This window comes from Camelus bactrianus, chromosome 1, assembly GCF_048773025.1.
Source record: "Camelus bactrianus isolate YW-2024 breed Bactrian camel chromosome 1, ASM4877302v1, whole genome shotgun sequence".
In the NCBI taxonomy this organism is placed as follows: domain Eukaryota; kingdom Metazoa; phylum Chordata; class Mammalia; order Artiodactyla; family Camelidae; genus Camelus; species Camelus bactrianus.
The window spans coordinates 75,077,038-75,092,928 of NC_133539.1; the positions used below are offsets into that span (position 1 = coordinate 75,077,038).

General features: G+C 36.7%; 2 protein-coding genes across 6 annotated transcripts; one reads left to right on the forward strand and one right to left on the reverse strand.

Moving 5' to 3' along the window:
* Positions 1-169: 169 nt before the first annotated feature.
* On the reverse strand, positions 170-15,446 carry ZNF639 (zinc finger protein 639). 5 transcript variants are annotated; one of them, XM_074367553.1, is made up of 6 exons: positions 15,296-15,442; positions 11,784-11,855; positions 11,063-11,131; positions 9,931-10,041; positions 7,639-7,773; positions 170-7,483 (listed from the first exon to the last, which is right to left on the reverse strand). In XM_074367553.1, the coding sequence occupies exons 3-6, from the start codon at positions 11,118-11,120 to the stop codon at positions 6,330-6,332; spliced, it is 1,458 nt and encodes a 485-aa protein (XP_074223654.1). In that variant the 5' UTR covers positions 11,121-11,131; positions 11,784-11,855; positions 15,296-15,442; the 3' UTR covers positions 170-6,329. The 5 variants fall into 5 exon arrangements, with proteins under 5 accessions (XP_074223654.1, XP_074223659.1, XP_074223655.1 ...); XM_074367558.1 differs by lacking the exon at positions 15,296-15,442 and adding an exon at positions 15,058-15,192; XM_074367554.1 differs by lacking the exon at positions 15,296-15,442 and adding an exon at positions 13,154-15,038.
* LOC105063313 (uncharacterized) lies at positions 14,609-15,548 on the forward strand. Its single transcript, XM_074371310.1, has 2 exons — positions 14,609-14,874; positions 14,984-15,548. Exons 1-2 carry the CDS (start codon positions 14,609-14,611, stop codon positions 15,546-15,548), a joined length of 831 nt encoding a protein of 276 aa, XP_074227411.1.
* Positions 15,549-15,891: the final 343 nt, after the last annotated feature.

Below are 15,891 nucleotides of genomic sequence, written 5' to 3' on the forward strand. Positions count from 1 at the left end.
AAAGTATGTGATACTATTGCAGGAACAGAGGAATATAATGAGTACAGACACAGATCCATATGCCAGTTATGCCCATGGGGAGTTAATATATGACCAAACTGGTATCATGAATCACTGGGGGAAGATGCAACATTTAACAAATATTATTGAGAAAATTGTCTCACTCGAATGAACAAAAATAAAACTTGAATCATTCTTACACACTAAGAAACTCAGACCTAACACAAAAGGTACAACCAGAAAATTACTAGGAAAAAAATGTAGGAAAATAGGTTTATGACATTGGGGTTAGAGAGGGGTCTGTAAACCAGATGTAGAAAGCACAACCTGTAAGGGAAGATGTGATGAATTTGTCTACGTTAAATTTAAAAATTTCTCTTCAACAAAAGACATTTGTAACAGATGAATGACAGTCTGGGAATCTATTTTTTGCAGTGTGTGTTGTCAATGGACCAATATTTAAAATTTATAATTTCTGAAAATGAACCAAAATACCCAATAGCAAAGTGAACAAAGAATATGGAGACCAGTCCACAAAATGAGAACCCAAAATGAGCACATTAAGATATTTTCAATCATATTAGTAATCAAATAGTGCAAATTCAAACAATAGTAACATGGTACTTTATGACCCTCAAATTTACAGGAAATTAAACAGTTGTATGATATCAACTGCTGATTAGCATGTAGGGAAATATGATTAGCTGATGGGAGTATAAACTTGAGCCATTCTGGATATTTTAGAAGTATTTAATCACAATCAAAAAATGTATGTATATGAAGCCCATCCCTGCCCCAAGAAAAAAAAGAACAAAATCCCCAAACACCTCAACACATACAAGAATATTTACAGTAGCCTTGTATATAAAGCAAATACTTAGAAACACAAAAGGCACTCAGTTTGATACTTAACTGAATTGTACTTCAGAAGGGTGACAGATTTTCCTGCCCTATGTGGTAAATCTCTTTGAGGACAAGAACCATAGTTTATATCTATGCATCCCTGTGCACATGGCTTGATAGTAGATTTTTCATAGCTGTTAAACTGACTAGTAGTGAACTAGAAGTTTTTGAGGAGTTGCAGAGAGTCCATGGACTGAGAAAAATCTGGTAACATTACATCCATGACGTTGGTTATAGTTACACAATTTATGCTTAGCAAACAGGGGGACTAGAAATCACAGCCAAATACCATGGTCCAGTATTATTCTGTTATTTTCTCTCTTTAGCTGTCTGGTATAACATTCCATGAAAAAAATAGGGCACATTTTAACTTTTTCTGAAGAAAATTCTTTGAAGAGTGGTAGAGAGTTGGAAGTCCTATTTATTCTAGCTTAAAAAGCATTTGCCTAATGATGTTAGAGAATCATTTTTCTAAGCTATAAACAAGAAGTTAAGATCAGAATTTTGTAATCTCAAATTTCATTCATGTTTCTCCTGTCCAATTTTTCCGTGTCCAGGTATGATTATTTACTTGTTTTTCTTTAAATCAACTTGCTTAAAAAAAATTAGTTGTCCTAAATAAAAATATTAATGAATCAAATTTGATGTTACATTTTACAACATACAATTTACAATTGTGAAAATAAAACTATGTACTATACACAATTATTTTTGTATGTTGTGCACTTTATGAGTCTGAATTAGATGATCTCTGAGGTTTCTCCCAAACTAACATTCTGTCATTTTAGGTTAGTTTTTCTACTTCATTAATTTAGTTGTTCACTAAAGAATACCTTGTGGCACTTAACTATTATCTTCTAACCATAAAGAAGTATTAAGATCTGTGCCATGAAATTCTGCTTCTTAAAAATAAAAAAAAAAAGACACATTGAAATTTATAAATTCAGCATTGCTGTTAGACAGGAATTTATAAAATATTTACAGGGTATAGAAGTGAGTGATATGGCATATGGTGCGAAGGGAATAAGTTATTTTAAGACAGTTCAGTAGTAACCTATAATAAAAAAGAATATGAAAATGACTATATGTATGTACGTGTATAACTGACACATTATGCTGTACCCCAGAAATTGACATGACAATGTAAACTGACTATACGTCAATTTTAAAAAAAAGCTGAATGACAGAAATGGTCTAATTAACATAAAAAACAAAAATAAAAATGTTTGGAGAATAGAGCGGATGAATTAAAGTAAGTCCATTCTCACCTTGTCAGTGGGGAACATTTTAAACTTTTGAGACTTTCTGAAAATCCAAGTGAGGTGAGGAAAAGTTGCAAAGAGGAGGGTAATCAGTCATAGAATATAGTTTGAGCAATGTTTTAGGAATATAATGCCATAAAGAGAAGAGGCAGCCCTAAATAAAATGTGCATGATAGGCACGAAAAGAGAATTCAATATTCTCAAACTCCCAAACTCCAAATTCAAAACATCATGATGAATGGCCTTTAGAAAGAGGATTAAAAAAAATTACCCACCAGAAATTACATTACTGTGTAATTTTGGTATGATTCCAATTCCTAATCTCAACTTACTCTGAAGAAAAAGGGCAGAAGTATCAGTTATTTCAAACTGTAATGTTTTTTGGTGGTGGCCAGTATCTTGCTGTTGAAAACTAGAAAACTTTCAGTTTTTATTCAAAACATACTTTTCATTACATTTTTCAATATATAATTCATTCAGCTCAGTATTTTTAGTAAGAAAAAAGATTGTCTGGGTCATAGTTGTTTGCCTCTTTAAAACCCAAAATAAACAACAAACTTAAAGGTTGTGATAACAAAAATTTATTTTAAAAAGTATCTAAATAACCATCACTTTTAAGGTATGGGAATAAGGCTAGTAGATAATACAGTATTTCTACTTAGCAATGTGAGAAAATTATCTTTTTAGAATGAAGAAATTACTTTTCACAAATATGATTTATTTTGGGTTCAGGTAGTTACCAGTTTAATACCAAAGTTACTAAAGAGAATAAACTTAATAAGGAAATTGTGGTGATGCTTTAATGTGGAAAAATTTTATACAGAAAATTACTTTTTAAATCACTAGTATGAAGCAGACTCCAAGCAACTATTAAGATTTTTAGTTTTTTAAAGTTATATATTGAGCATATAAACTTCATGTAAACATGTACATTACATGTAACAACTTTTAGCTTTGTCAATTTATATTTAACACTATAGGTGTACACATTTCTTTGTCTTAGACTCGAAGTTGTCTTAAGAGATTAATTTATGGAAAGCTAAACCAATATATTATATTTGTAAATCCATAAACTCAATGCCATGAATAAAACTTCTTGTAGATACTCTGTATCTTCAGTCACCAGAACTGAAAGTTACAAAGGAATATACATCTGAAAGTTCATTTTGAATTTATAGGGATGAATCTGTTAAGTTGCAGTGTAAACCTGAATAACCAAATTTGTTTCTGTGTTGGGATTTACAGTTGGTCTTAACTATTTCATTTAAATAAATAGTATTGATTTTTTTTAAGTCAATCTGCTTCCCAAGAGGATTGTGGCTATTTGATTTTTATTAGCTTTTTCAAATTTATGTCACTTATAGTGCTTTTAAGTCATCAAAATTCCATTAAAAATTAATCAACAGTATTTGGGGAATATATTAACCTGCTTGCAAAAGGTACTAAGACTGACAAAACAAGCTAAGTAAGGTTAACTGTAAAGTGTCAGGAATTAAGTAACTTAATGTGAAAATCAAGATTTAAAAATTAGGAATAGTGTTAGTTTATTGAAAAAAAAAAAAACCTGTATATGCTTTACCTGCCAGTAACTCAGCAATCACCTAACAGGCTATAGACCCCGTAAAACTAAGAAACTGGTTAATATGTGATAATATACCTTCAGAGGAATCTAAGAAAGGTGATTTAAAACTGGCAAATTTATAAGCAAGAAGAGAGACTTTTGAGTAGCGCACATTTTCAACTTGTAACAATAACAACTCATTGAAAGGTGAAGATAAAAAAAAGAAAACAATAAAAAAAGATCCATCACTACTGTTCACTGCTGCCAAGAATACTATTGTGATGCTAATAAACATTACTATCAGTTATGAACTCTCAAGTCACAGAAGAGTACAGTGAAAATGTCTGTCTTTGAGTAGAAAAAACCCAGGAGCAGTTAGAAATTTTCTTTTAGGTAGGTTTGTTAAGCCATAAATATAAACCTGCTACCTCAATTTATGGTCACAGGCTTATTTGAAAGCTGAGTCAAAGCAGAAAGGTTTTATCGGACAAACTGTCACTGGGATGTGTCCTCAAGCTGCAAAGTCATCAAAAAGCACATTATATGGTACTAAAACTTGGGTTTAATGTCTCTTGAGTAGTTTCATTAAAACCTCTAATTTGATTACTAACACCTGATCAAATGTAAGGCTGTAAAATATACAAAAATATAAAAACCTATCAAGGCATTACTTAAGGTTTGTTTTCTGAAAATCAAATTCCTGAAGCTGGATGTATATCAAAAAAGTGTGAAAACAGAATTACCAGGAAGGAAGCTGAATGGCTAGGTTAAGTAGCCATGAAAAACATCCCGAGGTCAAAGCTTAGGTTTTTATGTAACATGATGTAATGGAAACATCATTGGAATGGGAGCCGAATAACTTGGATTCCACTCCTGCCTTTTATAACTGGTTTTGTGACCTTGACCTAAAAATAACCTAAGTTTCTATTTCTGTAAGAAACTTAAAAACCTAGAGGGTTAAGACCAAATGGTTGGTAAGGTTTTCTTCCAATTACATCTTCTAAGAAACATTTGTATCAGATAGCTCTACCTGGAATGTTACAATCAGATGGAAAGGTAGTTTCTAGGAGTACAGGTATGCATAGAAGACAGAACAGTAAAAATAAACGATTGGTTTTGAAAATACTTGTTGCTGCCACCATTCTCTAAACACTAAATTCCCACAGGTCTTGCAGTAGGAAAACTATGGGTCAACAATTGGTCGTTGCAACTACATCAATATTTGTTAACAATATTGTCTGTTAGCAGCAATGTTTATATTTGAGGCCAATGATATACAAAATTCTATCTTCTTGATAGTGCTATTTAAGAAACTGTTACTGAATTATGGTTGTCTCTCCCTCACTCATCTCAGTTCGTATATTGAAATCCTTGGCCCCAGTACCTCAAAATATGACCTTATTCGGGGATAGGGTCTTTGTCAAGTTAAAGTGAGGTCATCAGGATAAGCCCTAATCCAAAGACTCATTCCTCGTAAAAGGGGGGAAGTTGGAGATAGACTTGCATACAGGGAGACAAACAAGCCAAGAAGAATGGCCAAGAACAGATCCTTCCCTTACAGCTCTCAGAAGGAACCAACTATGCTAACATTTCAAACTTCCAGCATCTAGAACTGTGAGACAATAAATTTCTATTGTTTGAGTCACTCTGTGACAATTTGTTATGGTAGCCACAGGGAACCAATCTAAGAGTTAAGACTGATTTGCTATTATAAAAAGTAATTTATTCCTTATCATACCAGCAACCCCTATCTTCCAGATCTTCCTATTTCTATTTTAACACTTCAGCGGATTTTCTCAGAAAATAAATGACTTGTTATCAGAAGTTTGGGCGTGACTTTGCAGTTACATAACTGAAAATGAAATGTGAACAGATTATAAATGACCTGTTTCATTTATAAATGAGTTATGAAATGTTACTTTATTGTTAAGCCCCTTAAAGCTCCTCCTCACCACCATGTAAAATTATTTAACACACAGATAGGGGCTAAAATAAAACGAGAATTTAAAAAAAGACTGCCAAGAAAACCAGATTTTTCCTTCTTGCCATAAAACTGGCTTCCTAGTGTCACTGAAAGAATCACACAGGTGGGAGCGTTCACTGATATCCTTGGGGAAAACTGATGGGGAATTCAAGAGGGTCCTGTTCTTATTAATGGGAGTATCAATGGACTTAACTGTGTGTTATGTATGTTGCACTTTAGTTCTGGTAGTGCAGTATTTTAACGACTTCATACACGAAAAACTGAGCTTGTTTTGAGTTTAAAGAAGAAAAAGTTTACAGCACCTCTGTTTACAGAAGGAAAGTCTAGTTTCTTCAGTACATCTGTTTCTTATCAATTTATGAAATCAGAACACATGCAAGAAACAAGACGACAGTCACTAAAAGTGGTTAAAACTATGAACTACAATGCATTGAAAATACCACATTTAGGATACAATTATATACTGAAAAAGGTAGCAATGCCAAGAAAACTGGACAGCTATAAAAAAATCTTGTTAGACAATTCTCATAAGTTATGTTTGAAATCATCCATCTTTATATCTCCAAAAAAAGTCAAATTTATTATTTTACATCAACATTATGGAAGTTAAAGAGAACAATTAAGTTGTCTCATGGACTGGAAGGTGACTTATTAATTCCCTTTCATTTCCAAACCTCATCAGGCAGTCACTGCATTTATGAGGTAAATCAGCCGAATGCTTGAAATCTAGATGAATTTTAAGATCTTCAATCTGTCCTGTTGAATATTCACAGTACTGACATAAATAAATCCCTTCAGATAAATGTGAATTTAAATGTTTGCAATACTCTAGCATACTTGAAAAGCCCTTCCCACAGTCATCGCAAACATGAGGGAAAATTTTGGTATGTTCAATAGCAACGTGCCTGTTAACATTTGTATGAAGTCTACTCCGAAAACCACATACTTGACATACGAAGAAGTTTTTACATTTGTCAAATGTAATTTTGCTTAAGAGGCTGTACTGTCCATGTTCTCCATTGTTATACTTATCACTTAACTCTATTAACTTACACGCATGCTCATTCACCACATGGCTGTGCAAGTCTTCTGGATCATTCGTTTCATGTTCACAGAACTGACACAAGTATTGTTCATCACAGCTGTGCTCCTGGAAATGTAGGTAGAGCTCACTGCTTGAGGAGAACTGTACATCACACTGCTCACACCAGTAAAGGTGATCACTGAAATGGGTGTCTGCAATGTGCTGGCTGAGATTCTCAAAAATGACTGTTTTATAATCACAGTATTTACAAATGTAGGGATCCTCTTCATGCAGTTTGGCGTGTTCGATCAGAAGCATGTTGGTGGAGAAACTTTCCTTGCACACTCGACAGACATTTGAATCAGTACGCTTATGCTTCAAGATCATATGTTGTTTTAAATCAGAAAAATACTTGCTGTTGAACTCACACAGTTCACATTTATAGAGGCCACTGCTATTAGCTCTCAGTAAAGGCCATTTCTGCTGGGCAGTCACATTCAAAGCTTGGCTCTTGTCAAGAATTTTGCAAAGTTTAGCTGGTGGCTCTTCATCATTTTGGTCTTGGAGACTCTCAGAAGAATTATTTTCTGCCTCTATATCATAATCTTCAGAAATTGCATGTACTTCTGCAGCAATTGGAACATCTTCAGCAGTGTGAACTTCTATAGGGCTCTCCTCTTGAGTTTGCTGGTTGACTGACTCCGGGGAGTCACACTCTTCATCACAAATTTCAATATCAGTAGATTTTTCTGAAAAAAATAAAAGAAGTATATTATTATTATTACTACTACTATTAAATAAGACCTATTAAATAGATAATTGGCAAAAAATAAATTTATTTTATTCATTATTTTCTCATTGATCTACACAAAATGTGCAAATGCTATTAATTAGTTTCCTTTACCTGCAGAAAAGGTAGCGTGGTCTAGAATTCTAAGTACAGGACTGGGAACCAGGTAGTTCTGATTTCTGTTTCTGGCCTTGATTCCATCTGTAAATTTTGGCAAGTCACTGGATGTCTCTGTATCAGAATCATCATCTGTAAAAAGGGATTTGGAAATATACTAATTATTTATATCAAAGCATTAAACATTACTATAAAACAAAGCACCAAATGTTTTAAATAATTTAGAATTCCAACAGAACTAAGGACTTAGATTTTGTTATGAAAACCTTGTTATCTGTGTACCACAGACATATTGAAAATCTGTCCAAACAAGCAACTATTTTCCCTTCCATGTCCCATTTGGACTAGAATACACTTTTTAAAGTTACTTGGGAATTTTACTTTAAATTACTGAGTTTGAGTAAGTCTTTATTCCCTTAGCCAAGCCTCAATGTTACAAGTGCATGAAAAAACTGAAATGCCAGTCAGTAGAGAAAACTGGGCTTCAACATCATGTCTTTTTTTAAAGACTATTTTTTAGAAGTTTCAAACTTACAGGAAAAAAGAAAAAAAGAGACGATAGTACAGAGAATTCCCATATATCCTTCATTCAGTTCCTCCACTATTAACATCCTACATCAACATGGTACATTTATTACAATTAATAACCAAAACTGGTACATTGTCATTAACTAAAGTCCATACTTCATCCAGATTTCCTTGGTTTTTACCTAGTGTCCTTTTCCCATTCCAGGATCCCATCCAGGACAAATAATATTTAGTTGTCATGTCTCTAGGCTACTGCTAGCTGTGGCAGTTTCTCAGACACCCCTTGTTTTCCAATACCATGACAATTTTGAGACTGGTCAAGTATTTTGTAGGATGTCCCACTAATGAAGTTTGTCTGTTGTTTTTTTCATGATTAGAGTGGGATATGGATTACTGGGAGGTAGACACAGTGGCAAACTGACATTTTCATCACATCGTATTGAGAGTACCTACTATTAACATGGTTTATGACTGCTGATGTTGACCTTGGTCACCTGGGCTGAGGGAGTATTTATCAGGTTTCTCCACTGGAAGTCACTCTTTTACTTTCTATGCTCTACCCTTTGGAATTAGGTCACTATGTACAGTCCAACCTTCAGGAGTGGAGAGTTATGATCCAACTCCTTGAGGGATGAATATCTACATAAATAATCTGGAATTCTTCTATATAGGAGGTTTGTTTCTTCTCTCTTATTTATTTAGTTATTCGATCATTTATGTATATCAGTATGGACTCATGGATATTTATTTTATTCTTTGGGCTATAATTCATTTTTTTCCCTGTCAAATTGTTTCAGCTCTGGCTGAACAACTGACTATTGGGAGCTCTTTTAATTGGCTCCATATGCTCCTTTAGCATACTTGTATTAAGTGAGTGAGTGTGTGTCTGTGTGTGTTTGTGTTTTCTGAGTACTTCCTTATTTTCTGGCACTACAAGATGTTCTGGGCTCATCTTGTATATTTCCTGCCCCAGAACTGGAATCAGCCATTTCTCCAAGAAGCCTTAATTCCTTTTATTGGAAAATGGTATTAGAAACTAAGATCTGGGCAGTAGATGTGCTCATTGCTACTGAGGTGTCATTACTGTTAGGCTCTCTCAGCTAACAGAACAAAAAATATGTGCCTGTACACTACCACATATATATAAACATATCTAGAAATGTTTCTGTACATAACTATTTGTTTCTATATTAAGCCAAACATGAGTTCATACTGATGTCTCTGACTCTGAACGTTTTTTAAATAATTTCTGTTTCTGTGCCTGTAATAGGAGCTCAAAGGAATTGGGAGTTTTGATGGTTACAGAAGGAGATGAGAACAAATGCACGTTGTTATTATTCATCCAAGGCCCTAGAAAAGAGGAGTCAATAGAAAATGTAAGATTGAAAATGATCAAATCCTTCATCCTCTGTTCTTTCCTTCCATTAGTCCTCCAGACTGAAAGGTATAGCTGAGTGGAAGAACTGTGTACAAAAACATTCTTAACCTTTCACAATAAGCGCTCCAAGCTCTGGGTCATTCCTGCTTTGACACTGATTCCTAGCCCACTAAAACTGATTTAGAAGGATGTGCTTTTGATCTATATGTCTGAAATAATGTTAAAAATTAAAATTCACTTACTTACTTTCTTACACAAAACTCTTCTGTTTTCTTAAAACAAGTTTAAACACTTGCCCTCATTTTCACCCACATTTTCAAATAAGAAATAAAAAATTATATAAGCAACTTAAAGAAAAATATTTTGGAAAATATTAGATATACCTTTGTTGTCAAAATATTTTAAGTCTGGTTGTCTCATAGAACAAACACTATAACAATGATCAGAAAAAATTCCATTGAATCCATCTGCAATTCTGCTTATTCCAGAGGAATCTAAACATAAAACAAAATTAAAAAAATTTCAAGCATACTAAACATACATACATTTAATGACAGTCATCTGTTTATTCAACATATATAAATTTTCATAGTATTTATAATAAAGCATTAATATTTCCCTCAATTCTGAAGGCTTTTATATTTCAGATCTGATACTGACTTCAAGCTTTGAAAGAACTATAAATTATACAATTTAAAATATAACACTTTGAAGCACAAAGATACATTTGCCTAAGTCAGAATCCCACAAAATATAAATATGTGATAAATGTGTTAACTCCAAAAAACACTGAATTAACTACTTAGAAGATCTACCATGTAGTGCAGAGAAAGTGAATACACAGGGGAAGGTCTGGGGACCAGTTAGGGCTTAATTTCAAGTCTTGCCTGGAAAGGGCCAGTAAGCAGTAAACCAAGATCAATTGCCTCATATGTGAAAAATGTGTAGGTTGACTGGTTAACAGGTATACCTGAGACTGTCCCAAGTATATGTATGTGAGCTGTAATAATTACAGATGGCCACAAAGACCTTTTATTTGCCAAGAAAGCAGAGCCAACCTCAAAGAAAGGATCTAAAGTTACACAATCAGAATGAAAGCTCACATTTCTGAAAATAATGTATAGGATAAAGTTTTCTCCCAATGATGTGAAATATCTTCCACCAAGGTTATTGTTGTGCCTTATACACAAGCTTGGGAATCACATAGGCAAATCTCAGTTATGCTGTATAAGTATGTAACCTCAGATATCTAATTTTAAGTATCTATAAACCATGGAGTTGTGAGGATTAAATGTCTGTAAAATAAATACATATATTTTATATATATACACACATATATATATAAATAAATATATATATACACACACACAAAGAAGTTAAAAGTTTTCTTTTACCTAAAAATTGACCCAGATATTTAACTCTTATCAGATCATTCATGAGAAAATGGATGGGAACACAACTGCATGGGAATTAATAAATGGCCTAACTTTTAAAATAATTTAATTATACACTAACCTGAATAACGAGAAGGGTGTAATGTCTTCCTTTTTCTTTTTTTAGGATATTCATTCATATCTCTTTAATCTAAAAATGGAAAAATTTAACACATGTATCACAAACGACAAATGTTAATATTGTTATAAAAATTTCTAACCAAAGAATTTACTGGTAATAGGAAATGGGTACCATGCGAAAATCCGTAAGAGGCATGTTAAACAATCCTTTTGCTTGTATTTTGTATTTATTTTTCTGATCAAGTTTAAAGGGAGGACACCGAGTTCTGTTTTCTTTCTTACTGAGGTCAAGAACTCTTTTTCAAATGTTCATGTAATTGTGAGAATTGGATAATTACAATAAATCTTATGCTTAAATTATTTTTTATAAAAGACTAATTGTGCCTACAGCACCATATTAAGAGTTTTACAGGGAATATAATTTCTTATACTGGGAATTTCTTATAATTGGGAATATTCTGATACAGTTTTGACACTACAGGTAGACACATTCCCTTAAAAAAAAATACTGTCACAAATCTGTATTGACTCCCTGGCTTCCAGAATAAAATGCTCATCTTATAGAAGTTCACAATATAATTTTCAAGAAAAAATCCTTTTCTTACTTAAGAGATCACATTCAACATTCTACTGAGAACAAAACAGGTATGGCAGCCATTGAATGATTACATTCCCATGGACTGTTATAAAGTGACTCATTAGCTTTACTATATCCCACTTACTTGGTATAATTCTTAATACTGAGGTGAGGAAAAATGAATTACAAGGAAGTTTTCACAGATGGAAAAAAATGCCTGTAGAAAAAGCATGACAGAAGTCATATAAGCAAAAATGTAGTTCATTTTTGAGACTCAAGAATACAGTGGTACCAGATCTTTAATCAACTGGAAAGTTATACAGAATTAACTCAAGTATAATATTACTTTGAACATACAGTATTAAAGTACTAAAATATGTATCTATTGATAAACATGTGACTACATGTAAATATGTGTCATATTTCTTCGAAATGAATTTACCTTCTAACGCTATAGCTATATCTTAATATCAAAATAGGAATTTAAGTCTGCATTAATTTATTCAGCCATGATGAAAGCCAATATAATGAAAGCCAATAGCAAATCACAGACCTTAAACTGTTTAAATCCTTACAGATTATTCAGAAATAAAAATAATAATGATCACTTACTGAGCACCAATTACATACCGTGCTGTGTACATACTTCATTTAATCTCATCATTTGCAAAAATCCACAACAGTCAAAATCCCTACCATTTACCCTTTGTTACTGATAAGGAAACTGAGGCATAAATAGAGGAATACTTAATAAGTGTTAGGGTTGGGATTTGAACAAAAATTGAAATGACTTTCAAGTTTATGCTTTCAATCCCTTTATTTCAGTTTTGGAAACAAATAGGGAGGTAAAGTGATCACCCCAATTCAAGTAATAGATTAGTGTTAGAATCAGAACTGCCTCCTCCATTTCAGATTTGTGTTCTTTCCACGTAGCAGTGGGAAAGTAAGAAAAAGAAATGTGAGGTTTTCTCTACCAGCTTGATAAGCTGCTTTTCTTATCACCAAGGTGATGATATATATGTACAGAGCAGGTAGAACCTGGCATCATTACTAAGACCATCTCATTTTTACTGGTAAGGAACTTGAGGTGGACATATTATATTTGCTGCTTCACTAAGTTCTGCATATATCAGCACTACACGTATTGATCATTTACTTAGTAGTGCTGTTTAGTTTCTTGCATTTCCCTTATTTTATTTGATCTTCACACAATCCTGTGGGGGCACATAGAAGGGCTACCATCGAACCGGCCCCAATTTTACTGATGAGGAAACAGACTCAGTGAAAAGTCAAGTCAATTAAGCAGCAGAACCAGCAGCGAAAAAGCATGTCTTCTGACTCCTGGGTTTGGAACATCTGTGTGAGCAAATCTTCATTGCTAATCACTGCTACCAGCAAGTTACATCTTGCTTCCAGTTCTTATTCAGCCACCAATTGGGAGAGGAAGGGAACTCCCTGAAGAAACTGATGACCATAATAGTTACAGAAATGGTATCAATATAAATAAAACCTCACCTAACAACACAATGCTCCTTGAGTCTACCCCCATCAAGTGCATTAAAAAAATCAAAAGAAAAGCTGTTTTCATGTTTATGCAATAAACTAAAATCTCAAGATTTATTACTAATACCTCCTTTGTATACTTCCAGAATTAACAGTTAAAAGCTTTATACTTCATATTTTAAATGTATCAGAGAGAACACCGAAAACTGTCAGCTAAGCATGTCAAACACTTCAAATTCTTTCAAAAGAGCAAGAAAAGGAAACCAAACATGGCATTAAAATTAATGTTGCAAGCTGGCTTGGATTCAGACCGTCAGGTGAAGGAATAGGATCACCCCGATGGCAGGAAATGTTTGACTCCTACTTAGGGCTGAATATCGAAACACTTATCAGACCTCCTTTAAGCAAGATGGTAAAATGCCCACTCAAGACTAAAAATGCTTCCATCCATCATTTCAGCAAATATTTTTGTGTGCCTTTTGTTCGTATAACTGCCCTGATGAGGAAGTTTGGATTTTTACTTAGGGATGTCATAAAAACATCTGCTCACTACTCCTTTTGTTGGGCAGATTCTGAATATACAACTTTTCATTCAACCCCCCTTCCTCACTTAAAAAACACACCACAGGTGGTAGAGTGTATGCTTGGCATGCACCAGGTCCTGGGCTCAATCCCCAGTACCTCCATTAAAACAAACAAAAACATAACAAAACTCTACAGATGTAATATATAACATTGCCGTAAAATTAGAAAAAAAATGTAAATCAATTAAATCACTTAGAATCCATTCATCCAGGAAAACCACTGTCAACATTCTGGTGTACAGATGGACGTCTAGATATATTCTCAAGCTAAAGTACTCATACATATTTGACATTTACAAAAGGAGATCATACCATCTAAAACATTTTTTAAAAAGGCAACTTAAGACAAAACACGTCAGTATCTTTCTACCTGTCACTTTTCAACAATAAGAACGTCTACGTGCAAGACAAACTACAGATAACAGGCAGTCAGCACATGTTAAATACTTCAGCCTTTTAAAGGCCTCTCACGCAACGTAAATACTTTCTTCCTAATTGGTATAAACATAAGACAAGCATTTACAATAAAAAAGCTATTTTATACTAGAGTTTTAAAAGCACATTCTTTTCCACCCTTAGTTTGAAACAAGTATATATTTTTCAGATTTTAAAATAAATAAAACAAAGATGCTGTAGGAAAACTTGAACTAGAACCCCACTATATGTCCAACTTAGAATCAATCTTCGCTGAAGTACAACTCTTTATCTCTTTGCAAAGAGATGAACTGCTTCAAACTACTAGTGTCCCTAGGTGGTACCGAAAAATAAAACCAAAAGGGGTTTTACATATATATGCACCCTAACAAGTGACTTAGGCTACTGGCTGGGGACTTAAGAGCCGGGACCGACGCCTGATGGCTGCAGCTCGCGGCGCGGGCACGGGATGCGCTGCCGGAAGGTCAAGATGCCGCCCCGCAGGGCCAGAGGGCCAGAGGGCCAGCGTGGCACAGACGGGCGTCCGGGGCCCAGATGCCCGAAGGAGCTGCGCAGGAGCCACCCGGACCCAGTCGTCCCCACCCTCGCACCACGTACCGGCCCCACCCGGGCCCGGCGACTAGAGGGACTCTCAAGGCCGTACTCTAAAGGCACCGCATGGAAAAGAGCAGCAGGGGGCCGAGGCGAGCGGGGGCGGAGGCGTCCTCCGCAGAGGTTGGAACTGCCTTCGGGATGGGGGAGGGGAGCGCCATCCCGCCAGAAAAACGCAGGCAGGGCTCCAGTTTAAGAGACGCCATCCGGTCTTCCCTGCCCTCTCCCGTAGGAAGCTGCGCCCGCACGCCCGTGGCCCCTGCAGCAGTCCAGCGCCCCGCCAGCCCGCTCCGCCCTCGCACTCACCAGTCCCCGGGCCCGCCCGCCCAGCCCAGCCCAGGCGCAGCTCGGAGGCGGCAGCGGCCCAGGAGCCCGAGCGCGGGCGGAGGGGCGGCGCACCCCTGCCCGCGGGCGCTCGGCGGCGGGCGGCGCCGCTCTGGCCCTCGCGCTCCAGGGCGCTCCGCGAGGCCGGCCCCACTCCCTCCCCGCGCGCCCTACGCCCAGCCCGCCAGGCCCCAGGCCCAGGCCGTGCGGCCGCACTCACCGCCTCGCTCCGCGCCTGCGCCGCACACCTCAAGGGCCCGCCGGGAGGGCGGGGAGGTGACGAGGTGAGAGTGGGGGCAGGGGATCGGGCCGCGTGGCCTCGCCGCACACCCGGCCTGGGAGGGACCACCCGGCTCCAGCCCCGGGGGTGGCCCGACGGCCCGCGCCCCCTGCAGGCCGCTCCGCGCCGCGGCAGGTCCCTTCCGGGCGGGGGACCGCCCCTCCCGAAACGAGCGAGTGATTCCACCCTCTAGAATTGCTCCCTGCGAGGCTGCCGCGGGAACTCCCCCCCCCGCCCCCGGCCCTTCCTCCCTCCCGCCCGGAAGAAGTGGGAGAAGCGACGCGCGCCATCCGGCCTTTCCCCATCCAGCTCCTCCAGGGGACGCGCGAGAAGGGTCTTGCTCGGGTTAGGCAAAGCTTGGGGCATTTCGAAGAGGGGCGGGCAGCCTGTTGCGAAGAAAAGGGCAACTGTCCACAGAGCAGGAGGGTTAAACTCTTAAAAGGTCGCTAGTCATTATTAGACTTTAGCCGGATTCCCTGACTCAAGTCTTAGTGGAATGAATTGGATTGGATTAGATGATTTTACTCCTGTTCCGA